Source organism: Pipistrellus kuhlii, unplaced genomic scaffold (assembly GCF_014108245.1).
Source record: "Pipistrellus kuhlii isolate mPipKuh1 unplaced genomic scaffold, mPipKuh1.p scaffold_m20_p_97, whole genome shotgun sequence".
Taxonomy (NCBI): Eukaryota; Metazoa; Chordata; class Mammalia; order Chiroptera; family Vespertilionidae; genus Pipistrellus; species Pipistrellus kuhlii.
In genome coordinates, this window is record NW_023425603.1 from 625,770 (window position 1) to 652,656 (window position 26,887).

The window sequence follows — 26,887 nt, forward strand, 5'->3', positions numbered from 1 at the left end:
CTAACGCAGACGTGTTTCTGTGAAAATCCGCTCAGGCAGCGCCGGGGAGGGTCACACGGGCCCCGAAACCCCTGCTGGCACGGCACTCAGCGCGCCCGCTAACAGGACACACCCGCTGTCTGTCTGCTTTCACGGGCTTCTACAGCGAGGCGGCCGGGAAGCCAGGCTTACCTTTGGTCCGGCCAGAGCGAGGGCCTGGGAGGCAGGTGGCAGCCCGGCGGGCAGCCTCTGTGGGGCCCGAGCCATGTCCTGGGAGACAAGCGGGACAGGTGAGCGCCGTGCTCGCTGCGCGCTCTCCACCACCAGGCCCTGCATGGATCCCTCCCCCGGAGCTGATCAATAATGAACAGTTCTGCATTTTTAATTCGCCACATTGTGGAGACACCTGTCAAAGCACGCCTCATGTAGCCGATGCGCCCACGGCAGCTCTGAAATGCAAGTCGGGCTCGGCTGGCACTGCGGGCGGACCGAGCGTGCTGGCCTGGGCCTCCAGCAGCAGGTGGACACGGGGCCGAGGGGCAGACCTGAGGGTCGCGGTCCAGGGCAAGTCTTACCTCCTGCTGCTCGGTGCTCGCAGCCATGGGTGTGGACGGGGACACTTCTGGCTTTGGAGCTTGTGTTTCTTGCTCACTAGCTGAGCCGGTCTGTGGGGAAAAGGCCAAGGAATTGTGAGAATGGAGAACTCATTCTGTAGAATTCAGCCTGGAGCCCACACAACCCCCACAGCCCTGCCCTGCGGCCGTCCTGCATATGCACAGAACCTCACAGGGGAAGGCTGGTCGGAGAGCTAGCCACTACATGTTCTCCATTTTACAAGTACCTCCCCGCATAAGTAATACAAAGTGCCTCCCTCTGGGGACCTGAGGTCCAGCACAGGCCTTCTTCCCCTGAACCAGCCTTCCGCACGCTGCGGCCGCGGGGGCCTCCGGCCGGACTGGCAGGCCCCTACAGCAGCCAGGGCAGGAGCCGCCACCCGAAGGGGAGCCCGGGAGGCGCCAGCCCCTGACGGACACGTCTCATCTCAGGGACTCAGAGGCTGCGGCCTACGCCCAGAGGGAGTCTCCCTGACAGTTTGATGCAAGAAAAGCAATGTTTTGTTCTGACAACTCAAGATTCCCAAATTAATTTCTAATATGAAGTTGGAGCTAAAGCTTTGAAGCCAATTGAAAGCTAAAGCTGCATCCTAAGACCATCTTTAGATGTGAGAAGCGTTCCTGAAGCCAGTATTTCCCCAGGGAAGGCCGCTCACTCCTGTCCACAGGCGCGCACACCATCCCCACATGGGGAAGCCGCGCAGCCACACAAGGCTATGGCACGGACAGACCAGGGAGCGCCTGTGCCCGGCCGGAGCCCACGGGAGCCCCACAGCCCTGCCTCGTGGCCGCCCTGCACACGCAGAGCCTCCCGGGGGAAGGCTGGTCGGAGAGCCAGCCACCAAGGCTACAGATGGAGCACACCTCTCCCGTAACAGGAATGGTAGACGTTAGAGCCACAGTTCTAGAAAAACGAGGAGCGTTTGTTCACCACGCAGTTGTGAGCTGATCAGAAGGGCGCTCGCTGAGGGGGGGCCCTCGTAACCGCGATGTCACTGTCCTGTGGACGAGGTGTCGTGTGGACGTGGAGGAGGGACAGACAGAACAGTCACTCCGCCCAGTAAGAATGTGCATGGGAACGGGACTCCATTGTGGGGCAAATCATTCCCAGCGCCCGCCAGCGTGTGTGACGTGGGGCGAGGAGACAGGCTCCAGGGGATCAGGCTTTCCCCTGGGAGGTAGCGGTCCTCTCTCCTGGCCGGAGGCTCCGAACAGCAGTCAGAAAAGCACTAACACGCAGGGTGTGGCTCCGAGGACCAGGCACGAAGCCCCGCCCCGCCAGGCTGAAGCACCCGGTGCAGCCGGTGAGAGGGCCGAGCTGGAACCCCGAGGGGAGAGGCCCCCTGCACCCATGCCGCAGGAGAGCGGCCTCTCGGGCACCCGCCTCTGGGCCCGGCTCTGCACGTGCTCACGGAGACGGAAATGCAGGCGGCGCAGGCGCACAGCACGGGGACCAGGGCTGCAGAGGAGCCTCCAGGACACGCAGCTCTGCCCTGGCCGCACGGCTCGGCGGGTAGAGCGGTGCCCGATGCGCCGCAGTGGTGGGTCTGGTCCCAGGCCAGGGCACATACAAGCGTCTGAGAAGGAGTGCGTAAGTGGAACGAGTCCATGTTTCTCTCTATTAAAAAAAAGTCCTGGCTGGTGGCTCAGTTGACTGAAATGTCGTCCTGTTCAGCAAGAAAGGGTGCAGGTCCGACGCCCAGCCAGGGCACGTGCCCAGGTTGCGGTCTCCATCCCGGGTGTGTGCATGTGAGAGGCAACCCATCGATGCCGTTCTCTCCCACCATGCTTCTCTCTCCGCCCTTCCCGTCACTCTCTGCTGTAACACAGTCAACAACGAGACACCGCCCTGCGCCGAGGACTCCGGGAGACACACTGCCACCCTGACAATACCCGCCTCCAAAGCGGCGGCGGCCGTGCCCGGACAGAGGAGCGAGCCTGCCGGGTTCGGGAAAGGCTGGCCCAGCCAGGAGCGCCGGCCGCTGGCGAGGCTGCTGGGGGTGGCGCCTCCACTGGCCCTCTCCGGCCCTTTTCTGGCACACCCCTTACCCTAACGGCTTCCGCAAAGCGTGGAACTGCCGTGTCCCCTGCCGAATTCCCGCCAAATGCCTGCCTCCTCTCAGGCGGGGGCGTCAGAGCAGTGTGGCCTCAGATGCTGCTCGGGGCCGGGCACAGCACTGCCCACAGAGGCACAGTCCACAGGCCGGACCCGGCGGCACAGCTCAGCTCAGCGCGGTCCCAGGCTCCCCTGGACCTGCAGCCAGGGCTTCAGGCCACCTCATCCACACGACAGGGACAGCGCGGACAGCTGCGGCTCCGCGGGAGGACCGCCTGACCTTAGGACGTGAACTCGGGAGGAGTCCAGTCGCTATGCCTACCATGTACTCTCACTAGTTAGGATGGGGGGGCGGGGCACGGGCAGGAGGCACATGGGCGGACGTGAACTCCCCCTGTGCTGCAGGCGGAAACGTTTCTGAATGAAGCGGGAAGACCAGCACGCACCTCACGGGCCCAGGAATGAGACCCTCTCAGGCCTTTCCCTTCCTGGCTCCCAGAGGCTGCTAGGAGGGGTCCATCCCTACTCTTCCGGAAAGGAGGGGCGCGGTGCCCGAGGCCGCGGGAGGCAGAGTGACAGGGAGGGGGCTCGCCCTCATTCTGCCACTTCCTGCGCAGGCAGCACTGCCCGCTCCCTAGGAGGTGCCACCCAAGCTCCAACTGCGGCGGCAGCGAGGGGCCTCCACCCGTCGGGGAGACCAGCGGGGAGCCGGGATGCCCCCAAAGGTCTGCCTGCTCTTCCCTGGCTACGGTGCGAGGCTGTGCTTTAGCCGCTGCCTGGGGTCCCACAGGCAGAGGCCCAGGCCACCTCTGCCCTGAGGACACGGAGCGGTTCCTCGCTCTAATTCTGGAAGCATCTTGGGAAGCATTTCAAGCCCCTGCAGGCCTCTAACCCACACACTGCACACACAGGCTGGACAGAGCAGCCTGAGGTCAGCGTCAGGTGGTGCTTGGCTGGTGTTCTGGCCGCACAGGAGTCAGATCACAGGGCACTAACTAACTGGTCACCAAGGCGCTTTTCGCTGGTAAAAAGCAGTTACTCACTCTGAAGGTCAGGTCATGTGCAAGCGGGGCTGTGTTGAAATACTCAAAAATAGAATCCTGGAAATCTGGAAGTTTGAGTCCTGTAAGACGAGACAGTCATGGTGAGAACATAAGACTCTTAACGCTGACGGAAGGCTCCATGTCAATGGTTCACTCTGGACATCTCACCCCAAAACACAGCGACGGGATGGGAAATGCTGTGCCCGTGGCCACACAGAGCAGGTGCCAGGACAGCAAGGCTGGAACGGCGACCAGCCAGCCGCAGGGCAGAGCCTCAGTCATGGGATGTGACGTCTAACTACACTGGTGTGTGTGTGTGTGCTCTATTCTTTCAAGACAAAACATAGGAAGGACGCCCCAGACCTGTGGTGACCTTGGGGAGCGAACCATTGGACGCACCCATTTCAGAATTTGGCTTTGGCATGACTAAGTACTGTCTTCAAAGCACTAAAAGCTATTAACCCTGAAAGAAATTAAATCTAAAGCAAAACCATGCCATTACAAAGGGCTTATAATACTTTAAAAATGTAAGAATTTGTCATTTAACTTACCGGTATCTGCTCTAAATTTTTCTTCCATCTTCTTCTTCAAAATTTCCATTTCTTCTACTAATTCTTTATTTTTTGCTTCCGAGTCCTTTAGTTTACTGAAATGAGAAACCGGCGCGGTCGGTGCAGAGCCCAGGCCACCTGCGGGAGGCGGGCGAGGCCGCGCCAGGGCTCCACAAACACGCGGACAAACACAGGCTTGACGGGGCGGCCTCCCCCTAACACGTCTGGACACACAAACGGACGGTAAACACCGTGCATCAAGAGCCTGAGGCGTGTTGGACATTCCTCTCTGGACTGCCTGAGCCCCTGAGGACACCCAGCCCCGGGTCTCCGACTGGATACCTGTGTCTTCCCCCAACAGGCCAGAGGGTGGCTACCACCTCCTGAGCGCAGGGTCTTGGGGTTCCCAGGCTTTTGTGGGGGACAGAGCAGCCAGTGCAGCGCTGGGGGACCTGCCATCACCTCCTGGCTCTGCACTGGTGTGGGGGGACACCTGCCCGCACTCAGCCCCTCGGCTGTGAGGGGACAGCAGGCGCTGGCTGGCGCAGGACCCGCTCGGGGCGTGCCCAGGCCCCCACGGAAGGACAAGCACCTTTCAAAGGAGAGGTTCGCGTCCTTGGCCTTCCTCAGCTCCTCCTGGACCAGCTGCTTGGCCCGGATCTCGGCCTCCAGCGCCGACTGCAGCTCCAGCCGTGCGGACATGTCCAGCTTCTGGCTGCGGCGCACCTTCCAGAGCGGGTCCTGGGTGCGCAGGTTCAAACGAAGATACACGTCAACCTCCTGACTTCACAAAATTAATGCTAACAAATGACAAACTCATCTTTTCTAGCCTTCAGCTTTTTTAGCATTTTAAATTTATTTTATTGTTTGAAGTATTACAATTAGTACGTACGTCTCCTTTTCCCCCCTACTGACCTTCCCCGGCCTCCCCCACCCCCGCACATGCCCTTACCCCCCTCCCCCGAGGGTCCTGCCTTAAAACTTTTATCATATTTAAAAGTTAACTCTCAGATATTATCAAAGTCCATCACAGCCAATTTTATTTTCAACACTTTATGGCCTTTATTCTTTCTTAGAGATCTTGTAAAACTTCACTAATTTTTAAAGAAGAAACTAGGTCCTCTAATGTAATTTTTTCCCCCCCAAAGAGGAAGGGAGAAGAGGGAGAGGAATATCAGTGATGAGAGAGCATCATTATCAGCTGCCTTCTGCCCGCCCCTTACTGGGGAATCAAGCCCACAGCCAGGGACCGTGTTGGCCCCTCACGGCCAAAGCCCCCGCGAGCCCCCGGCGACAAAGCGTGAGCTCCGGGCACGACCCACCAGCGTCCTCGACCCCAGACTGGAGCTCCTCAGCGTCTCCAGCTCTTCCGTCATCTTCGAAGCCAGGGCTTGGAGGTAACCCCGCGCGTCTTTCTCGTCGCTGACCCTGCGGGAGGGGACAGGTCTGTGAGTGCCTGGAGCAAGGAGCACCCGAGTCCCGCCTCTCTGAGGGCACAGGGACCCAGCGTCCTCTCTTGGGACACCAGTCCCCGTGACAACAGAATGCCCCTTAGGCCGGCTAGTGTGGCTCAGTGGTTGAGAGTCAACCTATGAACCAGGAGGTTCAATTCCCCAGTGTAAGTCTTGTAGGAGGCAGCTGATCAATGACTCTCTCATCATTGATGTTTCTGTCTCCAGCCCCCTTCCTCTCTGAAATCAATAAAAGCACGTATTGAAAAAAAGAAGGTGCTGGTCACAGGTGTCTCTGCACAGCCTCACCACACCTCAGAGGCCGGTGGCTGCTTCTGCACCTTTGCTCAGTGCAGTGGCCCTGGGCAGAACGGCCACCTGACCTCAGTGCTGTCGGGCACGGCGGAGGGCTGTGCCTGGGCCGCAGAGAACTAGCGGGAGGTGCACGAGGTCACAGAGGAAGACGGAGCCGGAGAAACCGCACCCTGGGTGGCCAGCCAACGGCCTGAGCCTGGTCACGCCCCTGGGCGGGCCAACGCACCACTGGATGATCTCGGCGATCTGAGCTTCCCAGTGGGCCACCGACTCCTTCTTGGCCGCCAGGTCCTGCAGCTCGTCCTCCAGCTGCCTGTTCTGGGCTGTGAGCTTGTCCACGAAGGAGCAGAGCTGGAAGGAAATCATCGCACCACACAGCGGGTTAGTTGGCGCCTGCACACAGGACATTAGCATTACTCAAACTACACGTTCTGAAGATTTTGAGTTTTCTCTAATCGTTAGGAGGTTCAGGATGTGGGTTTTTTATTGTATCTGACTCCAGTCACATTTCAATGCAGATCTGAACATAAAAGGGATCAAGAGCCAGTGATTTCAGAAAGCCAGCATCCATTAACCAAATATAAGCATCCCGTTTAAAAGATCACCACTGCGTCCTTTAAAAATAAAAATGCTTAAAACATAAACTGCCAGCATCCGAGCGGAACGTTCCCGCCTCCCGAGCAACCCACGCCTTCCGTTACCCGCTCCTTCTCGGCAGCCAGCTTCTTGTTCTCCTCGGACAGCGCGGCGCGGTCTCGCTCGAGCTTGTCTCTGACGCTGCCCACTGCCTCCTCCACCTCACTGAGCCTGCGGGAGGGGCAGGGTCAGAGCCACGGCCCACCGGCCGCCGCACAAGCCTGCGGCTCCCCCACGGAGGAGCTGGGACTCACCGTTCCCGCTTCGACTTCTCCAGTTTGTCTTTCAACATCAAGATCTCCTTCTGCAGGGCCAGCTGGTGGCTCTCGGAGTCGTGCACCTCCTTCTTCACAGTTTTCACCTCCAGCACGTGGGAGGCCTCGCGCCTCACCAGCTCCTCTTCGTAGAACAAGACCTTCTTCTCCAGCTCAGACTTGATTTTGGAAATCTCTTGCTGATGCTCTAAGGAGGCACCTGGTCCCCGGCCCCCTTGCCTACCCTGGAGACAAAGATTCAGGTAGGTCACACCCCTCCCTGCCCTCCCTCAGGGTCACACCGTGTTCCCTCCCACGTGCAGGCCCTTGGAAGCTGCTGCCTGGGCCCCCAACGGCAAGCACAGCCCTGTGACAGCTGAGCCTGGTAGGTGGTCCTCAGGAGGGCAGCTTGGGGGTGACAGCATCTGCCCTGCAGGAGGGACGTGCCAGACCTGCAGGGCCGAGGCCTTCACACTGTGCGCACTGCACTGCGAATGCTTCGTCTCCCTCTGCCCAGCACTCCCGCTCAGTACTCTAAGGGCCGCCTCTGTCAGGCCCCTGTGGCTCCGGCCACGTGACGTCTCTGCTCTCCTGCAGCCGAGGAGCAATGACGGACACACACCAGGGAACCACAGACAGTCACACAGGTGACGTGACAAAGACTGGGGGAGGCAGGAGTGCGGTTGGACGCACAGCCAGGCAGTGGCAGCCAGGATGAGAAGAGACGGACACCTTGAGAATGTGCAGGGAGAGGTGGTGGATTCACCAGGGGCTGGGAGGGGGTTTGAGGGAGAGGAGCCTCAATGTCTCCTTTCACAGACAAGGAGCCCTCGGCTAGGCCGGCAGAGGCTCTGGGGTTGCAGGTGGTAAGCCGGGAGCCCAGCCGCCCACCGCCCTCTTCCCACTCCAGGCCTTGCCCCTGGTCACTCGCCACTGCCTCCGGCCACGGACGACCAGCCTGTCTCCTCTCTGTCAGTGGCAGTACCGGTCTTTGAGGAGCTTTCCCAGAAGTGGGCCCAGGAGTTTAGAAAAAGATTAGTCAGCTCTAACCGGTTTGGCTCAGTGGATAGAGCATCAGCCTGCGGGCTGAAAGGTCCCAGGTTCGATTCTGGTGAAGGGCATGTACCTTGGTTGCGGGCACATCCCCAGGAGGAGGTGTGCAGGAGGCAGCTGGTCGATGTTTCTCTCTCATCGATGTTTCTAGCTCTCTATCCCTCTCCCTGCCTCTCTGTAAAAAGTCAATAAAAAGAAAAGAAACGAAACCCAGGTGCCCAGAGGCACAGGTGCCAGTGACGGGATGAGTCCCCAGCCAGGAGGGAGGGTCACAGCTGTTGGTGGGAGCGGGGCCCCGCAGGCCTACCTTGAGGGCCTCGAGCTCACTTTCGAGTTGCTTGGAGAAGCTCTCGCTGTGCTCGCGAAGCTTGCGCTCCTTGGAGGCCTCGGCCACGGCGTCCTCGAGCCGAGCTTCCAGCTGCAGAACGGAGAAGTGCGGTTCAGAGGCACCCTCCCTGCCCACCGGGTCTCTCAGCACGCAGAATCCTGTGAGCTCTCACCTCACTCTGCCCCAGGTTTCATCTCCTGGTCAAGTCTGAGGAGCAGGCCTCAGGGCTTGACTGGAATGGCTGGTTAGTAAACCAACGTTAAACTCTAACATAAATGGTAATTTGCTGTGAAACGCTGAGAAAGGCACTGGGTTGAGACGGTGTTCTCTGATGCTGGAGGAAGTGCTTAAATGGAGCACTTCTGCTCCCAGCGGGTCCGCAGGCCCAGCAGCAGGTCCCCTCACCCTCGTCCCAATGGCGGTGCTCGCAGCTCCCTGATTACAGTGGCTGCAACTACAGGCCAACGGGCTGCAGCAGCCAACGGGCTGCGGACAGGCAGCCTCTGTGCAGCACAGCGTGGGGCTTCCTCCAAATACTGAAGACGAACTGCCACTGGGCTCAGACCCACTGCTGGGAGTACAGCCCGCAGGCTTCTCACAGCACGTTCCCCATGGCCCTCTCCCCCCAGGTCCAAGCCCAGTCCGTGCCCAGACAGTGCCCACCACACAGAACACAGGTGTTTTCTGTTCAGCCAGTTCTTTAAGAAAAGGACAAAGATGTAAAAATTGCCACTCTTCTTCCTACATTTTTGGGGAAAATAATTAAAACACTATTTAGGCTCATTTGTAACGTGTTTACTGTTATAATGAAAAAGTATCACTTTCCACGTCTAACGTAGGGAACGTGAAAGCCACAAGCCACACAGACCAGCTCTCCAGGCCCCACTGGCCTGCCTGCGTGAGGACCATGCTGAGCCAGCCCCATCTGGCTATGCTGGACGCGGGTGTGTGTGTGTGTGTGTGTGTGTGTGTGTGCGCATCCCGGAAGCCCGCTGCATCCCACTGGCACGTGTACGACATGCTTGTTGGGCGTGAACCTCCATTAGCTTCCAAGGAAACTTCAAAACCCAGCCCTGCAGGCGTCTCTCCTGAGGACCACAGAGCCATCGCTTGTCAGACCCACCCATTCGGCTTCACCTGAGTGCACGGCCACCCTGGTGGCTGTGCTGCGCCAGCTTCTACCGGTCTGGGGTCACACGAAAGCCCACCAGTGCAGCCCGCGCCCCTGCCCCTACCTCCTTCCGGAGCCGCTCGGACTTGCGGACCTCCTGCCGCATGGAGTCGACCCTCTGCATGGCGGCCTCCACCTCCTCCTCCTTGTCGCGGAGCTGCCGGGACACCTTCTGCTTGTGAGCGCGCAGCTCTGCCACGCGCTCGCTGAGCTCCGAGAACTCCTGCAGGGCCAGCTTCCGCTGCTGGTGGGCATCTTTCAGCTCTTTGGCCTGCGACTTCAGGCGCTCTGACGCTTCCACCAGTTGCTGAGCAGAAAGAATGACGCTGCTGGACCTGCTGTCCAGGTGGGAAGGCTGGGAGCTCAGGGACAGCACGGTCCGAGGCTCCCCCCATCGGCTGTGTGAGCCTGGACGTGCACCTGCGCTCGGGCTGAGCCCCATCCAGACAGACCACCCCCCCCAGCCCGGGGAACAGCGCCCCACACCCCGCACGGTGATGCCTCAATGCCGCCCACAGTCACAAAGGGAGCGGATGAATGCGGCAAACGTTATGTAACCAGAGCCCCCACTACCCAGACCACAGAGCCGGAAAGGGCACTGACACCAGGAAGGCTGAGACTCTGCTCAGAGTAAGAACTGTGAGCAGTCGGGCGGCTGGCCCTCTCCTGGAGTCCGATGGGAGCTGGCTGCACTGACCCCACCGCCCTGCTCTGGTCCCTGGGGCACCACTGGCTGAGGCTGGAAGAAGCAGGACTTGCACAGGTTGGGGGTGGCTTCCGCGAGGGGAAGAGAGTGCCTGCACCAGGCCCCGTGGGCTCAGAGCGGCTTTCTGACTCGGGGAGCACAGGGCACCCCCGGCACACACCAGACCATGCACTGCAGGTGCTGGGACACCACGTGAGCCACCGCAGCCTGGGTTTGAAACCCGCGCATCTCAGGGAGCAGACCCCAAGCGCAGGTCCACTGCCTGAGTGCCTAAATGAGCCTCTTTAGAAAGCTCAACCCCAGTGGACACACAGCAATGGGTTTTCTGAGAAGTCAAACTGATGGAGAAGTTTGGGGGAGACACCCTTGCACAGCCGGTGGCGGCCAAGCGCCCCTTTTGGAAGCAGGGGCCCCAGGGGCCGCTCCTGGCTGAGCCGGCTGAGCCGGCTGAGCCAGCAGACCAGGCGCACCAGTCCCCCTGCGCGGAGCCGCCGCTCGGCTACCTTGTGGAAGTCCTCCTTCTCCTGCCGCGCCACGCGGTACTGCTTCTCCAGGCCCTTCAGCCGCAGCGCGGAGCCCTCCTGCTCCGAGCGGAGCACCACCGCGTCCTCCAGCTGTCGCTCGAGCCTGCCGGAGTCTGAGCAAGGAGAGAACAAACCGTGTCCCCCACGCGGAAGCTCCTCGGATTCCAGCCTCAACGACCGCCCGCTCCCGGAAAGGCCTCTGGACTGCCCGCACAGCAGGGCCCCGCAGCCTCCCGGCACCCTCCCCCTGCGTCCTCGCTGCCCTGGGAGCTGGCAGTGTAGTCCCAGGGGCGACAGCTTCGCTGAGAGCAGACTCCACGGAGCCTGTGTGGGTGGGGACGGGGGTTCCAGACAGAACGGGGGAGAAGCTGCCCGCCTCAGGTCAGCCTGGCGATGCGTCAGCGGCAGCGCCAACCTGTCAGGTCAAAGGTCAAGACTCAGAAGTGACTTGAGCTGTAGGGAACCGATAACCTAGGAACCAGGAGGACGGTCAGGCAGCAGATGCAGCACTAGGACCGGAGAGCAGGCTCACTGCAGCCGGAGAGGCCGGCGTGGCCTGAGCCCAGAGGAGCCAGGGCAGGGAGGGCACCAGGCTCCGAGTCTGGGCACAGCAGAAGCTGCCTCTGGCTGGAGCTAGGAAAGCAGCAGCGCTGGGCCGCTGGGGCTTTAAGGGGACTGACAAAGTGTGGACCCGACAGGCTTGCTGACACGGAGGCCGTCCCTGCTTCTGCTCCGAAGTTTCCTGTGCGGAGACAGCGCCCTGAGCACGGAGCCCACTCGGTCTGACCGTAGCGTACCTGCTATTTTACTCTTCAGGCGCTCAATCTCCTCCGTCAGCCTCTTCACCTCTTTATCTCGGGCCGCACTGCCCAGGCCCCGAGCCGAGCCGTGGAGGGACTGCACGGTCTGCGTGGACTCTGGCGGGGGGGACAGGCATGAGTGCAGCCCTGGAGCGAGCCCCGCAGCCACAGGAGCCAGAGGGCAGGGGATGTGTGCACCCTCACCTTGCAGCTTCCTGCTCAGCTCCAGCTTCTCCTGCTCCAGCCTCCGGATCCGCCGCTCGTAGGCCTCGGCCTGCAGGCTGCTCTCCAGGTCCCGCTGCACGCCCTCGTCCTTGGTCACGGTGCTGGACTGCATCATGCTCCTCAGAGAGCCGCGGTCCGAAAAGCAGCTGCAAACAAAGCACAGCCTCGCACTGAGCCCTGGGGCCCGGGCAGCATTTAAAGCTCCCTGGGGTGGAAGGCAGGCCCGGACACCTGTGAAAGGCTCATTGTTACCGAGCCAGAGCCAGACAAGCGTCCTCCTCAGCAGGAACTGGGTGACAATGGCCCAGGACAGCCCTCGGAGCCAGCCAGAGCCCGTCTGCTACTGAGGGAAAGCCATTCCTGAGCCATGGCTCCCAGCAAGGCAATGCGGAGCTGGGCCCCGAGGCCTCGCCGGCTGCTCAGAGGTGGCACCGGGTGACACCGGAGGACAGCAGTGCGGCCAGAGCAGCACAAGCCACGAAGGGCTTCTTGGCTCTGCCACTAACCAGGGACAGTCCCTTCAGCCCTGGGGCCCGAGCCCCTGCTACCTGAGGGTTCCTTCCACTCCAGAGGCTGCTGGCACCACTGAGCCGTACCTGCCCGCTCCTCCTGCACCGCGTGCAGCAGGCACCAGCACGGGTATGTCGACAGAAGGGCCCAGCAGGGTTTCTCGAAGTGGCCGGGGGTGCCCTGCATCCCTGTGGCGTGCGCGTCCTGGGGGGCGTCACCTCATGCAGTGGTTTGTGCATCCCTTGGTGTGTGCATGGGAGGCATGCATCCTGCTCTACGCGGTCCATTCCAGAAGGTCCTGGGCCCAACCCTCAAAACTACAGCCTCTGCCCTGAGACCACAGGCTTGACCGGCACCTGGTGAGCTGGGGGCACCTGGCAGATGGCGAGCCTGCACCCTGGACAGACAGGAAGGCAACACGCCCCCTCCTGGGCCACCCGCGAGGGCGGGAGGCAGCAGCCGGCTCTGGCGCTCAGCTGCTGTTTAGTGTATTGGGAGCCGAGCCGTGAGCTTCCTGCAGACCCCGTGGCAGGTCACCTGACTGCCGCCGCCCTAACCCCGCCCCTCTGCCTCCGAGTCCCTCTCAGAGGGAGGGAGCCATGACTGTGGAGAGGCCCATCCGGACAGACACACAGAAACACCAGCGGTGGCACTGGCGCGCGGGCTGGAGGCCCACGGGGGTGTGGCTCTTGCTCTGCAGGCAGTGCGCTCGGCCGCTAATGGCAGCTGGGCTCCGGCCGATCCCCGAAAGGCCAGTGTCCTAAGGAAAGACGCTCTGGGTCGAGCGTGTAGCTGCCACCGAGGCCACACTGGACCACATGGCACCGTGCTGTGGCCTGCCCTCCCCCGCCCATTGTACCAAGAAGGTGTTTACGTCGCCCAAGGGCTGCTGAGGAGGGTGAAGAATAAACGACCCAGACCACAAAGCCTGTTACTCCCTCCCAGGTTCTTAGGAAGAGTCCGACCTGCTGCGTCACCTCATGCAGTGACCAGAGGCGCAGTTTTAAAGGACAGACCCCCCCATGCCTCCCCTAAGGGGGCATCCGGAGCCCCAACCCGTCCTGCGCAGAGCAGAGCCCCACACGGGGAACGACAGGACCAGACGTACCTTTCCGTGGTGAACGTGAAACCGATGAACGGCAAGTGCAGTCCAGAGAAACCCGTGTGAGAGCCAGGAGGCAGCATCTCCTGCATGAGAGCACGCATGGCACCGTGAGAGCGCGCACGGCACCGTGAGAGCACGCACGGCACCGTGAGAGCGCGCACGGCACCGTGAGAGCGCGCACGGCACAGGAGAGCGCGCACGGCACCGTGAGAGCACGCACGGCACCGTGAGAGAGCGCACGGCACCGTGAGAGCGCGCACGGCACAGGAGAGCGCGCACGGCACCGTGAGAGAGCGCACGGCACCGTGAGAGAGCGCACGGCACCGTGAGAGAGCGCACGGCACCGTGAGAGCGCGCACGGCACAGGAGAGCGCGCACGGCACAGGAGAGCGCGCACGGCACCGTGAGAGAGCGCACGGCACCGTGAGAGCGCGCACGGCACCGTGAGAGCGCGCACGGCACAGGAGAGCGCGCACGGCACCGTGAGAGCGCGCACGGCACCGTGAGAGCGCGCACGGCACCGTGAGAGCGCGCACGGCACAGGAGAGCGCGCTCGGCACAGGAGAGCGCGCTCGGCACAGGAGAGCGCGCACGGCACAGGAGAGCGCGCACGGCACCGTGAGAGAGCGCACGGCACCGTGAGAGCACGCACGGCACCGTGAGAGCACGCACGGCACCGTGAGAGCGCGCTCGGCACAGGAGAGCGCGCACGGCACAGGAGAGCGCGCACGGCACCGTGAGAGCGCGCACGGCACCGTGAGAGAGCGCACGGCACCGTGAGAGCGCGCACGGCACCGTGAGAGCGCGCACGGCACAGGAGAGCGCGCACGGCACAGGAGAGCGCGCTCGGCACAGGAGAGCGCGCACGGCACCGTGAGCGCGCGCACGGCACCGTGAGCGCGCGCACGGCACCGTGAGAGCGCGCTCGGCACAGGAGAGCGCGCTCGGCACAGGAGAGCGTGCTCACGGGGAAGGGGAGCGCGCAGGTGCAATGGGGGGAGGATGCAGGGTCGCTGCAGGGCTGGGCACTGGCAGGGCCATTTCTCATTCCTGGCTCTTCTGACGTGCCACACAGTTAGGGGGTAGACACACTGCTTTTGATGGAGAGAACGGCACAGGCCAAACTCGGACCAGGCCAGTAACTTGCACTGTTTAAAGCCACGGCATCTTGTTCAACATGACCCTGAGCAGAGGGGCAGGCCGCCTGGGGCCATGGGCAGAGGCTGCAGCTCTTGGCCAAGTCAGGCTGGAGGCAGAGCGGAGGTCTGAGCCCAGAGGCAGACTGTCCTAGGTGACCACTAGTTACAACCCTGCCCTCAGTGTGACAACGCTTCTTTATTCAAAACAAAACAGCAGCGACCACTCAGGCCCGGAGAGCCTCAGCAGTGACGGTGCCTCTCGCCGAGCTGTGCTCTGAGGCAGCTCTGACCCTGGCAAACTAAGGAGCCATCGAACTCTTCCTTTTCTTGGCTAACCTGCTCCTGTCCCCAAACCAGGACACAGCGTGGACAGAGTAAAGGCCGGGCTGGAAGGGACCAAACTGAGGGTGCGGCGTGAGCAGAACCCGCCTGTCGCCCTGCTCAGACCCGGAGGGCCCAGGGCAGGACGGACCTGGAAGTCGGCCGGTGCCCGAGAGCTGCTGAGAAGCAGACCCGCAGCCCGGGCCCCAGGGTCAGGGCTGGTGGAGGGCCGGGGCCAGAGGCTGCAGGGCTTTAGGCGGGAAGAGGCCTCAGGGGACGCTCTGATAACGGAGATGACACCGCTTTGAAAAGGTAAAAAACACCATAAAAGCCACGGCAGGAGTTTTCTAACAAACTCTAAGACAAAACAGCTATTTAACTCTCTTTCTCTCCAACTGCAATCCCTTACTTTTAAAAAGGGACAACAAGGCCCAAGCTAGAAGGCGCTGTCCTGGAGACACCTGCCTAACCTTCCAAACACCAGCCCAGCTGCACAGTTCTGTCTGGACACGCAGCCCATGAAACCACTATGGACCTGCAAGCCCCCTCCTAGGGATGTGAGCCCCCCTCCTAGGGACCTGCGAGCCCCCCTCCTAGGGACCTGCGAGCCCCCCTCCTAGGGACCTGCGAGCCCCCTCCTAGGGACCTGCGAGCCCCCCTCCTAGGGATGCGAGCCCCCCTCCTAGGGACCTGCGAGCCCCCGAGGCCCCGCCCCAGCAAGCAGACCACTGCACACGCCCAGCAGAGCCCAAACTCACGATGTTCCTCAGCACATCATCGTCCACGTCGAAGTTGGACGTGTCGGAAGGACTGCTCACGTCGGGGATGTACGGTGCTTCCAGGTTCCGTATGTTCTCCCAGTTGAGCCCTTGGAAGAAGGGGTGCTTTTTGAAGTCCTCGATCCCGTTCTGGCCCAGCCGGCGCTCCCTGCTGCAGATGAGCCTCTGCATGAGGTCCTTGGCCTCCTCAGACACGTCTGTGACGTGGGACGGGAACTGGAACCGCTCCTGGTGGGGGAGGGGTGCGTGATGAGGCGCTTGGGAGGCGGCCGCAGGGGGCAAGCAGGATCAGGCCACGAACTCAGTGCAGACCGCTGGGGAGCATGGCCTTGCGGCCTCGTGGGGCAGGCGGGCCAGCGCCCTCCCCGAACGGGAACAGAGGTGAACGTTTGTGCACAGGTGGGGGCAGCGCAGGCCTGCCGGAGCGCACCGGGCCACCGTGGCCTTCCCCTTCTCTCAGGCCTGCGTGCCAGCCACAACCGCCGTCTCGGGTCACCTGTGACTCATGAAAAGGGACAAAAGCCAGTCCCTGGCTGCTGTGAGGACCACCACCTGGGACACAGCCGCACGGCACTGCGCCCACACTGAGAAGTGGTGGTGGTGCCACCCCCTACTGTGAGCGTGGCATCATCGGAGGCTGTATAGCAGGCGTAAACTACTTCACAAGTGGGAGGTGCTTCTTCTTTGAAGAAAGTGTTTGTTAACAGGACCCCTTGCTTTGAGTCATTAGACCATTCCCCGCATACGTGTTCACGTGCTCCCAACAGACCAGCCCCCTGGAGCCATCTCGAGAATGTGTTATCCTGTGAGCGTGTAAGCGGGTGAGGGAGAGTACAGAGAGTGAAATGGGTATTAGAAAGAAATATCTGAGCCCTGGCTGATTTGGCTCAGTGGATAGAGTATCCGCCTGTGGACTGAAGGGTCCCAAGTTCGATTCCGGTCAAGGGCATGTACCTTGGTTGCAGGGACATCCGGAGGCAGCTGATCGATGGTTCTCTCTCATTGATGTTTCTAACTCTCTATCCCTCTCCCTTCCTCTCTGTAAAAAAGCAATAAAATACATACATACATACATATATATGTATGTGTGTGTATATATATATATATATATATATATATATATTTTTTTTTTTTTTTAAAGAAATATTTGAGTAAAAAGAATAAAGAAAAATAACAGATGACCAAGAACATTAGACGGAAAAGAAAAACAAGCAAATGAAGGAAACAGAAAGAAGGCAAGGCTGGGAGCGGGAGAGGAACCAGGGAGGGAACGAGGGGGGGAGAGGGGACCAGAGACCCCTCCATGGGTGTGACTGTGATGACTGGTTCTGGGACATGAACTGGATCTGTGCTGACCTGGTGGTGAGGAGACCCCATCAGGGCTGCCAGGTCCTCCCCGCTGGGTCCCAGGGACACAGCCCACGGCTACCACACGCCACACCGTGCGCTGCAGGTTCTGACCTGACAACCACCATCCTCGCCCCAGAGCACGGACTGTCCTTGAAGCCCGCCTGCACCTGCTGTGTCGCAGCCTGAGCCAAGTCCACTGCTACCCTGTCCTGAATCTCCCCGCTCCCACCCGCCCCCCAGGCCCACCCTGCCTCTTCCCCAACGACCACAGTTCCACAGTGGGCCCCGCGGCTCCCACGCCGAGCCCCTCGGCTGGCTGGGCCCCGCACGGACGCGACATGGAAGCACCACTTACTTCGTGGTTCATGATCTTCCCGTAGGTCTCCACCAGCGACTCGGCATAGAAGGGCGTCTCCCCGTACAGCATCTCGTACATGCACACGCCCAGCGACCACCAGTCGCACTCGGGGCCGTACTTGCCCATGCCGTCCTCCATGGCCTGCAGGATCTCCGGCGAGATGTAGTCCGGCGTGCCCACGGCCACTGAGGACCGCACCTGGGAGGGGAGGGTGTGCTCAGGGGAACCTGCGGCGTCGCCAGTTCAAGTTCCTCACTCAGAGACGCCTGGTTTCAAAATTCAAGCAAATGGGTGCTCCCTGGCTACACACAGGGCAAGTGCCAGGGGCTCCCGCTCGCCAGTCTCCATGCCCAAACCACCACAGCCCCCGTGGCGTCGCAGCCCAAGGGGGCGCCACTTCCCCCGGGCTCTGTCGCTGCTCACTATGGTCGGGACCAGGTGTGTCCAGCCAGCCCTCCTCAGGCGTCCACGCTCAGAGCCCCGGGCGCTGGTGGAGTGGGCTCTGAGCAGCCCCTAACCTGCCTCTCACAGCCTGCCCTTCAGCCTCCCCGTGGGACTGTCCGGAGGCAGGTCCAGGTGCTCAGACATTCCCGCCAGGGAACCAGTGGCTAAGGCCTCAGAAAGGGCAGGACAGTCCTAGGCCCTGAGCAGGGTGAGCTGGGCATGGTGCCCCCTCTGTGGGCAGCAAGGACAGTTGTCACTGGGAGGGCAGGGCCTGCAAACCCGAGGAAGGCCTGTCCAGTAGAGAGCTGGGCAGCAGCCCAGAGCCAGTCCGCGGGAATCAGGAGGGCGCGCTGGCTCTGCCCAGGAGCCGCCGTGGACACTGGCAGAGGGAGTGCAGTGCAGGTGGGAAGGAAGCCACACCCTGTTCAGACATGGCTTATCTCACTCTCCCAGGAGGATGGAAGGTACCTACAGTGCCATCATCACTCATCTTCAAACACGACCCGAAGTCGGCCAGGCGGATGTGCCCGTTCACATCCAGGAGGACGTTGTCGGGCTTGATGTCCCTGTGGGAGGCAGACACACATGAGCGCCATGCGCTCTCGGAAGGTCCCAGCCCCCGGGCGGCGGGAGAGCTGGGGCCGCCTGGAGAGTCTCCTGCGGGGACTGGCCAGGCGGGCGGCAGCAGCCATGCCTCTCATCCGGCACATCCAGTCTCGGGCACAGCCCACTGGTGGGGGCCGACAAGGAACGGGAGGAACAGAAACAGGGAGGGTCAGAGAGGCGCATGGAGGGTCAGGTGGCCAACCCCTGCAGGCTAACGAACCACCAGGAGCCCCCAAACTGTACTGACAGGCAAAGGTTGGAGCACGAGCTGACCTGCCTGGTGCCAGGGCAGCCCGGTGCCTCTCTAACCAGCACTCGCACCTGCTGTCTGTGTACCCCCCTCACTGGGCGGGGAGGGGGCGGACTCTGAGCACCTGCCCCCATTTCTGACAGAATAAGCTTCTATGGCTGACTGCATGAAAAGGGAATACAAGCTTTGAAAGCAAAGGATGGCCGAAACCGGTTTGGCTCAGTGGATAGAGCGTCAGCCTGCAGACTGAAAGGTCCCGGGTTCGATTCCGGTCAAGGGCATGTACCTTGGTTGCGGGCACATCCCCAGTAGGGGTTGTGCAAGAGCCAGCTGATTGATTGATGATTCTCTTTCATCAATGTTTCTCTCTATCCCTCTCTCTTTCTCTCTTTAAAAAATCAATAAAATATATTTTAAAAAAAGAAAAGAAAAGAAAAGAAAAGAAAGCAAAGGAGGGCCCTGCCCAGTGTGCCCAGTAGTTAGTGTCCACCCTCAAACTGAGGGGTCATGGGCTTGATTCCTTGCCCTAGTCAGGGTGTGAGCAGGAGGCAACCAATTGTCTCTCTAAAAACCAATGGAAAAAATACCCTCAGGTGAGGATTAACAAAAAATAAAAGCAATGCTAGCTGGTTTGGCTCAGTGGATAGAGCGTGGCCTATGGACTGAAGGGACCTGGGTTCGATTCCAGTCAAGGGCACATGCTTGAGTTGTGGGCTCGATCCCAAGTAGGGGACGTGCAGGAGGCAGCCGATCCATGATACTCTTTCATCAATGATGTTTCTATCGCTCTCTCCCGCTCCCTTCCTCTCTGAAATCAATAAAAATATTATAATATAAAGAAATTAGAAATTAAAAAGACAATAAAATGAAAGCGAAGGGGGTGTTGAGCACTGAGAGCCGGGAGGGGGGTTCCCGCCGGCCTCTGTGGGGCAGTGAGTGGCTTCCTCAGTGACGGCAAACGGCCACCATCCGATCGTCACCAGCAAGCCTCACAGCCCCCTCCTCTCCCACCCGCGTCCCTCTGCGAGGCTTTGCGGGCGCTCGTTGCCAGGGCCCTGGGGGTGGACATGACAGTGGAGTGGAGCTGAGAGAGAGGAGACACGGGGTGGGGACCTCGCATGGGCTCTGGGGCACCGGGAACTGAGGACATTAGCTCTCCTGTCAGTGACGCCGGGACCTCTGGTGCCAGTGCCAGCCGCTCAGTGTGAGCACCAAATGCGAGACCGGCTGACCACCTGGGATGGGGTCACCTGGAGGACTGGTCTCCGGGACGCGGGGGGGGGAGGGGGGTAGGGGGGGCACCTGTGCACGTAGTGGAGTTGGTGGATGGAGTCGATGGCCAGCACCATCTCCCCGATGTAGAAGCGCGCCATGTCCTCGGGGAGCTTGTCCTCAAACTTGCTGAGCAGGGTCAGCAGGTCGCCGCCCACGTAGTAGTCCATGACCAGGTACTGCGAGCGGGGAGGGGACAGAACACGGAGTCCCGTCAGCACTGCGCCTGACGAGCAAAGGCCCAGCTTCACCGCGGAAGCCGAGGCCCTAGAGTGAGGACAGGCCTGGGACCCGCCCTCGGCACCCGCACCGCTGATCCTATCACAAGCCCGGGTCACCACGATGGCACCAAGGCTAGGGTCAGAGTCACCCCCAGGCTCTCCATCACAGAAAGAGCACACTTGGGCCAGAGAAAAGGGGAACCAGCTAAAACCACAAAAAACTACAGCTCTCATGAGGAAAGACAGTAAGCTCACGAACAAACTAAGAGCTAAGCACTTAGGCTTCACCCTGTGGAGGAAAGAAAGCCCACTGCTGGAGCAGAAAGGAGCCAGTGAGCCGGACCTGCTCAGAGCTCTCCTCCGCATGGGGAAGGCTGGGGGACAGGCTGGGCTGTGGAGACCCCCTGGGGCATCCCACCCGCCACGGACCCAGACGGATGGAGGCCGTCCCCCAGAGCCGGGATGTGCCGAGCCTTTGAACTGGGGCGGGGCTGCCGGTCCGGCCTCCCGGGACCACTTCCTTGCTGCGGGCTTCCCTGTAAGGGACGGACGCTCTGGTCTGAGCAGGTAACACACCGGCCGGGGGAGACAGGCTGCCTGGAGACCAGCCACGGACACGCACTGAGAACACGTGCACCGCTGCAGGCCCAGGCTCACGCCCACCCCCTCCCTGTCACCGGCTCATGGGACGAGCATGGACCGGGCCACAAGGAGGAAGCACGGCCAGTCACCAGCTGAGAACCCACGACTAAGCCAAACCTCAGTTTCGCGGAGCCAGGACCTACATAAAGGCCGGCTGTCGGTTCTCTCCAGTGTTTAGTGAGAGCGCGAGGGTGTCAGAACCGCGGCCTGACCACCTACCAGGTAGTTCTCGTCCTGGAAGGCGTAGTGCAGGGTGGTGATCCACTGGCAGTCCCCGTTCACCAGCACGTCGCGCTCCTCCCGGAAACACGCGGTCTGCAAGGCACCGGAGCGTCAGTGTGGGTGGGGAACACCCGCAGGGCGTCCTGAGCAGAGGGCCCACTGCCTGGCGCCGGAGGCGTCACCTGTCCTCCGGCCTCCGCTCGCCGGCACCCGGCGCGCACCGTCTCCCAGGCGGCTGCACCCCATCCGCAGCACACTGTGCCCCTGAAGGCGGCGCCCCGGCCCTCCTGCTCCCACACCCACCCCTTCCACCCACTGTCTCTAGGGCCCACGCTGGAGAGTCAGCTCACTAGTGGGGATGGGTCGGCAACAGCTTCTGGGCTGGGCCCCTCCCATCCAGTACCACCTGACTCCTCTTCATGGGGTCCGCCTCCTGGGGGCGTGTCTGCCATTACGGACCCACAGTCTAGCAGCCACGTGACCGGCAGGATGCACACACACCTGCTTCCTCACCTGGGTGGTTATTTTTTTTTTTTAAATATATTTTATTGATTTTTTACAGAGAGGAAGAGAGAGGGATACAGAGTTATAATAGAACATCGATGAGAGAGAATCATCGATCAGCTGCCTCTTGCACACCCTCTACTGGGGATATGCCCGCAACCAAGGTACATGCCCTTGACCGGAATCGAACTTGGGACCCTTCAGTCCGCAGACCGATGCTCTATCCACTGAGCCATACTGGCTTCGGTCTGGGTGGTTATTTTTAAGGAACGTGGCCTCTCTGCAGGATACTGATGCACACCTCCTAACAGAATTCTCCCATGAGGACCATGGCCTGGAGCATGGGGGTAGAAGCCTCTATTTTTAGACTCCACAGTTTTGTTTGTTTTTTTTAAAGCCTTAATACAGAGGTTGCACCTGTATTAGAAACAGCCATGGGTAAAGATGTGGAGAAAAGGGAATCCTCACTCATTGTTGCTGGGATTACAAAGTGGCGCAGCCACTATGGCAAACAGGATAGAGATTCCTCAGAAAATGAAAAATAGGGCCATCTGACTCAGCAATGCCACTGCTCAGTATTTATCCAAAAAGGACCAAATACATTCGTTCAAAACAATATACGCACCCCTATGTTCACCACAGCATTTCTTTCTAGAGGCCCGGTGCATGAAATGCATACTTGGGGAGGATCCCTAGGGCTGGGTGGTGGTCAGGGCCAATGGGGGCCTTCCTTTGCTCCACACCGCCCCCCTGGTGGTCAGTGCACATCATAGTGAGCAGTCGAACTCCCGAGGGACAATTTGCATGTTAGCCTTTTATTATGTAGGAGGATGGCGAAGATACGGAAGCAACCCAAGTGCCCATCAACAAATGAGCAGATAAAGATGTCAGCCCTGTGCAATGGACTATTACTCAGCCTTGAAAAAGAATGGAATCTTGCCATTTGCAACAGCAGATTGACCTAGAGGGTACTTTGCTCAGTGACTAGACAGACAAAGCAGAAACATCCCCGCAGACAGAGAACAAGCTGGCAGCTGCAGAGAGGGGCAGAGACAAGGCGAGGGGAAAAGCAGAGGCAGGAACACACACAGGAGTGAGCGGGGTAACTGACGGAGCAAAGGGGAACTTTTAAACAGTAAAAGCAGCCAGGTCTTCAGCATAATGACAGTAAAACTCCTCTTTACCGAGGACTTAACGTAAGATTTCACTCCTTATGTGTGAAACTTGCAAAAACACAGGCCCGACGGAGGCCTGGGTGCAGGGTGTCAGACAGAGGCCTGTTCTCTCCGATCTCAGCGGGACCTTCACCGCGTGCTTTCTCCTCACGTGTTCTCTCCTCGGCTTCTTTAAAAAGGAATCCTGAGGCGGATGTGTCCGGGTTCTACTGACTAGAGGAGACGTGAGGACGCGCTGGCCCACGGTCCGCCCTAGCAGCCCCGCCCAGCCCCGGCCTGGGGACGGTTCCAGAGTGGACGCTCACGTTCTCCAGCGCCCACCCACCACCACGCCCGGCGAAGCCCACTCTTAAACTGGCGGCCAGCACATCACCGTCCAGGAAATAGACGTCTTATTCAGCTCCATCCAGACGTGAGGGGTTCTCGGGCAGAACGAGGGGACTCTGGGCGGGGGGAGGGGACTCTCGGAAGGGGAGAGGGGACAGGCGCAAACACCAGTGCAGAGGGCAAAGGGGGGGGGGCGGACATCTGATGCCAAGAGGCGGACATCTGCGCACTCTTGCCCAGGAGGAAGGCCAAGGAGGAAGGCGGGGCCTGGCTCCTCACACTCACCTCTGCTCTTTTCAGCATCTCCCACTTATTGAGGATTTTCATGGCATAAATGCGTTCAGTGTTCTTCATTTTGACAACAGCAACCTGGAAAACAAACGGAGTGTCACACAAGCGCATTTTCATAAAATCACAATGAGATAGGAACTGCCTGGCAATGAGGTGGTAAGGAAAGTAGTTTTCTATGTAAATGAGGGCTTGCTCTTTTAACCATCAGAACTTGATTGGAGCCACACAGCAATGTGAATGATCAATCACACCCGCTCAGGTAAAACTTCAGTGCTAAGTACTGTGTGCGTAGAGTCTTCTACTTGGGTTGCATCTGGAGAGTTTCATAATAAACCTTTAAAAATTCGTCAACGGCAAAACCGGTTTGGCTCAATGGACAGAGCGTCGGCTTGGGGACTGAAGGGACCCGGGTTCGATTCCAGTCAAGGGCATGTAAATTGGTTGCGGGCATATCCCCAGTTAGGGGGTGTGCAAGAGGCAGCTGATCGATGACTCTCTCTCATCAATGTTTCTAACTCTCTCTCTCTCCCTTCCTCTCTGTACAAAATCAATAAAATATATATATTTTTTAAAATGTATTTTTAAAAATTCGTCAACGGCTCCCAAGCTTCGCTCCCGGCATCCACGTGCACCATCCGTGCTCAGGTAACTACCTCATTCAGCTCTCACGCATGTGCTCAGCATGGTGTTAGACACGTTAGACTCGGCATGCTGGCTGTCAGCATATTCTTCAAAGTACAACTCACATGCCACCATGTGATGTCTGTGCCATCCCATGGCACTTCCTGTCCGACATAACTAGACTGTCCGTTGGCCCAGGTCCCTGTCACAGGCCAGAAGCTGCGGACTGACAGCAACTACCTTCTGTGAGAGAAGCAGACTTTTTCTGTGAGCGGAGGCAGCCCACGGCAGGCGTCCAGCGGAGCCCTTCATTCTCTTCCCTGCTTTCTACCCAGCACACGCCATACTTGGCCGCGGTCTGCAGACAGCCAACGCCCCAAGCACCTCCCGCTCGCTCTCGGTCCAGGCCCCCAGCCCTCCACCTCACCCGGGGCCTGCTCTGAAGGCTGTTAAAGTGACGTCACAATCACTGTCCGGCCTGATGATGGAAGCCCACGGGAACGCCCGGCGCCACCCCATCTCGTCACGAGGAGAGAAGAGTCCAGTGAGCAGCTCATGCCAAGAGCCTCCTGACCCCAACACTGACGAGGAGCGGCGTCCTGGTGACCCCCGGCGCCGTCAGAGACTGACACTGGGCCCGCTCCGGAACAGCCACGGGGTCAGTAAGACGACAGAACCAAGAGTGCAGCTTTGGCCAGAGTATGGGAGCATGCACAGAGTCCCCCGGCTGGACACAGGAGGCCGGCTGGTGAGGAGTAGGTGAGGAGTGCCGGTGTGGAGCCCAGGCCACGGGGCCAGGGAGGCTTGCCTGGGGGTTGAAGTGGGGGTGCAGGGGTGTGTACAGAGAGGGGGAAAGCTCAGAGGGAGCAAAAAAAAGGAGAGACCCTGAAGACTTCTGCAAAGGCCTGGGCAAGAACGTGCTTCTCTACCGTGAAGGAATGTGGAAAGTGGCCATTGCTACCTTCTTTGAAACGCAAAACAGTTTTGTATCAAGTTCTTTGGCAAAAAAGAGCACTAAAAAGAACTACAGCTCAGCTGGTGTGGCTCAGTGGTTGAGCATCAACCCATGAATCAGGAGGTCCCAGTCAAGGCGCATGCCCGGGTTGCAGGCTCGATCCCCAGTAGGGGATGTGCAGGAGGCAGCCGATCCATGATTCTCTCTCATCACTGATATTTCTCTCTCTCCCTCTCCCTTCCTCTCTCTGAAATAATTTTAAAATCAGTAAGAGTCACTGTAAACAATGTGGGCACAGCAGTGTTCTCTCCTTCTTTCCTTTCCCTCCTGCAGGGCCACTCTCTGGCGCTGTCTCTCCCCGCCCCTCGGGGACCTTCCGGCGTGGACACGCTGCAGAGCTGCAGGGCCGGGCCTGGCAGGCTCCTGGACAAAGACGACAGCGGTGTAAGCACAGACGGGACTGAGTCCGGCCGGATTTCACAGGCTCTCTCTTTCTTCTCACCGAACAAATGACCACGCCGTCCACTACCACCCTCAGCGCAGAGACCTGCTAATTCTGCGCAGAGCTCAGTCTCCTGTGGCTCCTTTAAGCCAAGCTCACCGCTGGTGGCACCAGGAGAGCCGCTGCCCAGGGGCCCGGGGGCTCACAGGAGGGGCGTCCGGAAAGCAATAGGAGGGAACCTTCTGGAGAGAGAAATGCTTCTACCAACCGGGGTGCTGGCTGCACAGGCGTACGCTTCTGCCATGCTCCAAACGTCCGCTGAGCCGGGCATTTTACATGTCATTACACTTCACTGTCAATGTAGCCAAACCGAGGAGCCTCACTGTCCCATCCCAGCCACAGCGATGGACTCTGGCTGAGGACCCTGGGCCCCTGGTTCTGGGGGACCCTGGAGATCGCATCAGCCTGGGAGGAGCGGCCATCCCAGAGGACAATGCTGCCCCCAGGCGGCCCCGTGGTGCTGCCCCCCACCACCCGCGGCCGGGGGAGCTAGCTCTCAGGGAGAGGGATGGAGGAGAGGAGCAGAAGGCAGGGCTAGGGGGATGAGGGAGAGGAAGGGGCTGGCCAGAGGCCAGGGCAGCTTCCTCGAACACAGAGGGCCAGCACACGCTGTGGCCAGCGGGCCTTCTCGCAGGAGCCTGGTGAGCGGCAGTGGCCCGCATGTCTGTGGCAGAACGGGCAGCAGTGGGATGTTCCCTAAGGCGTTGCCAGGCCTGGCTCTTCCTCAAAAGTCAGAGGCTCCACAGGAGAGACCTGCGCTGGCCAAACTGCTGTCGCTTCCCTTCTGAACACACAGCACAAAGCGCCCGCGCGGCCCACGCCAACTCACCCTGCTCTGCCCAGGGCCCTGCACACAGGCGGCCGGCGGCGATGCCCAGGCTCCGGGCGGCCAGTCGCGCAGCTGAAGCCGAGCACAGGACACAGGCGCTCCGCGGGAGGGAGGTGGCCACTGGAAAGCCACCTGCCCTCCGACCTGGGCACCTGCCCTGACTGCCCTGACAGCGAGGCTGGAGGAGAGCGCCCCCTGCAGCAGCCCCGCCTGCCAGGGCAGGGAGGACGGCGCCCACTGCAGCGAGGCGGCTGCGCTGGGCAAGCTGCCCCTCCTGGTGCCAGGCGGGACCGGCGGCAGCAGCCACAGCAACGAGAGCGACCATATTTCACTCTCTATGGACTCCAAAGAGAATTAACGAGCGGATTTTTCAAACCTTATTGGTCTATAAGAAACTGTTTTGGCCAGATGCTGCTCAGGGTAATTCCCCAGTCACCAGCTTCCGCTTTCGTTTTACTCTGAACCCCACCTTCCAGGTTCTGTCCAGGCCCTCTCCCCAGGTGTCCACTAACCGCCTCCCCACAACCGAAGGAGGCCGGGACGCCCTGCCGCACTCACCTCGCCGAAGGCGCCCCGGCCGATGACCTTGATGATCTCGAAGTCCTCCCGCCGCAGCTGCATCTCCCTCACCAGCTGGGTGAAGGGCTTGGCTGAAAGGAGAAAGCGGAGTTAACACGTGTCTTCCGAATGGATGCCACCTAACATCCGACCAACCGGTTACTCTGGCAAGTTACACTTCGTGTGGAAAACGCTTACTT

General features: G+C 60.2%; 1 protein-coding gene across 4 annotated transcripts in view; it reads right to left on the reverse strand.

Annotated features, from left to right (window-relative positions):
* CDC42BPB (CDC42 binding protein kinase beta) overlaps positions 1 to 26,887 on the reverse strand; it is a 75,670-nt gene that overhangs the window by 13,130 nt on the left and 35,653 nt on the right. For 3 of the 4 annotated variants that reach the window (XM_036429007.2, XM_036429008.2, XM_036429011.2), the window contains exons 2-23: positions 26,688 to 26,779; positions 23,217 to 23,300; positions 20,923 to 21,018; positions 19,871 to 20,019; positions 18,185 to 18,278; positions 17,266 to 17,466; positions 15,540 to 15,788; positions 13,325 to 13,404; positions 11,686 to 11,852; positions 11,479 to 11,598; positions 10,661 to 10,794; positions 9,516 to 9,758; positions 8,260 to 8,370; positions 6,900 to 7,144; positions 6,711 to 6,816; positions 6,236 to 6,360; positions 5,566 to 5,671; positions 4,836 to 4,984; positions 4,244 to 4,338; positions 3,693 to 3,772; positions 555 to 644; positions 172 to 249 (exon numbers count right to left, since the gene is read on the reverse strand). In XM_036429007.2, coding sequence (XP_036284900.1) covers positions 172 to 249; positions 555 to 644; positions 3,693 to 3,772; positions 4,244 to 4,338; positions 4,836 to 4,984; positions 5,566 to 5,671; positions 6,236 to 6,360; positions 6,711 to 6,816; positions 6,900 to 7,144; positions 8,260 to 8,370; positions 9,516 to 9,758; positions 10,661 to 10,794; positions 11,479 to 11,598; positions 11,686 to 11,852; positions 13,325 to 13,404; positions 15,540 to 15,788; positions 17,266 to 17,466; positions 18,185 to 18,278; positions 19,871 to 20,019; positions 20,923 to 21,018; positions 23,217 to 23,300; positions 26,688 to 26,779 — 2,894 coding nt within the window. The remainder of the gene's footprint in view (positions 1 to 171; positions 250 to 554; positions 645 to 3,692; positions 3,773 to 4,243; positions 4,339 to 4,835; positions 4,985 to 5,565; positions 5,672 to 6,235; positions 6,361 to 6,710; positions 6,817 to 6,899; positions 7,145 to 8,259; positions 8,371 to 9,515; positions 9,759 to 10,660; positions 10,795 to 11,478; positions 11,599 to 11,685; positions 11,853 to 13,324; positions 13,405 to 15,539; positions 15,789 to 17,265; positions 17,467 to 18,184; positions 18,279 to 19,870; positions 20,020 to 20,922; positions 21,019 to 23,216; positions 23,301 to 26,687; positions 26,780 to 26,887) is intronic. The other variant, XM_036429012.2, reaches the window with a different exon arrangement.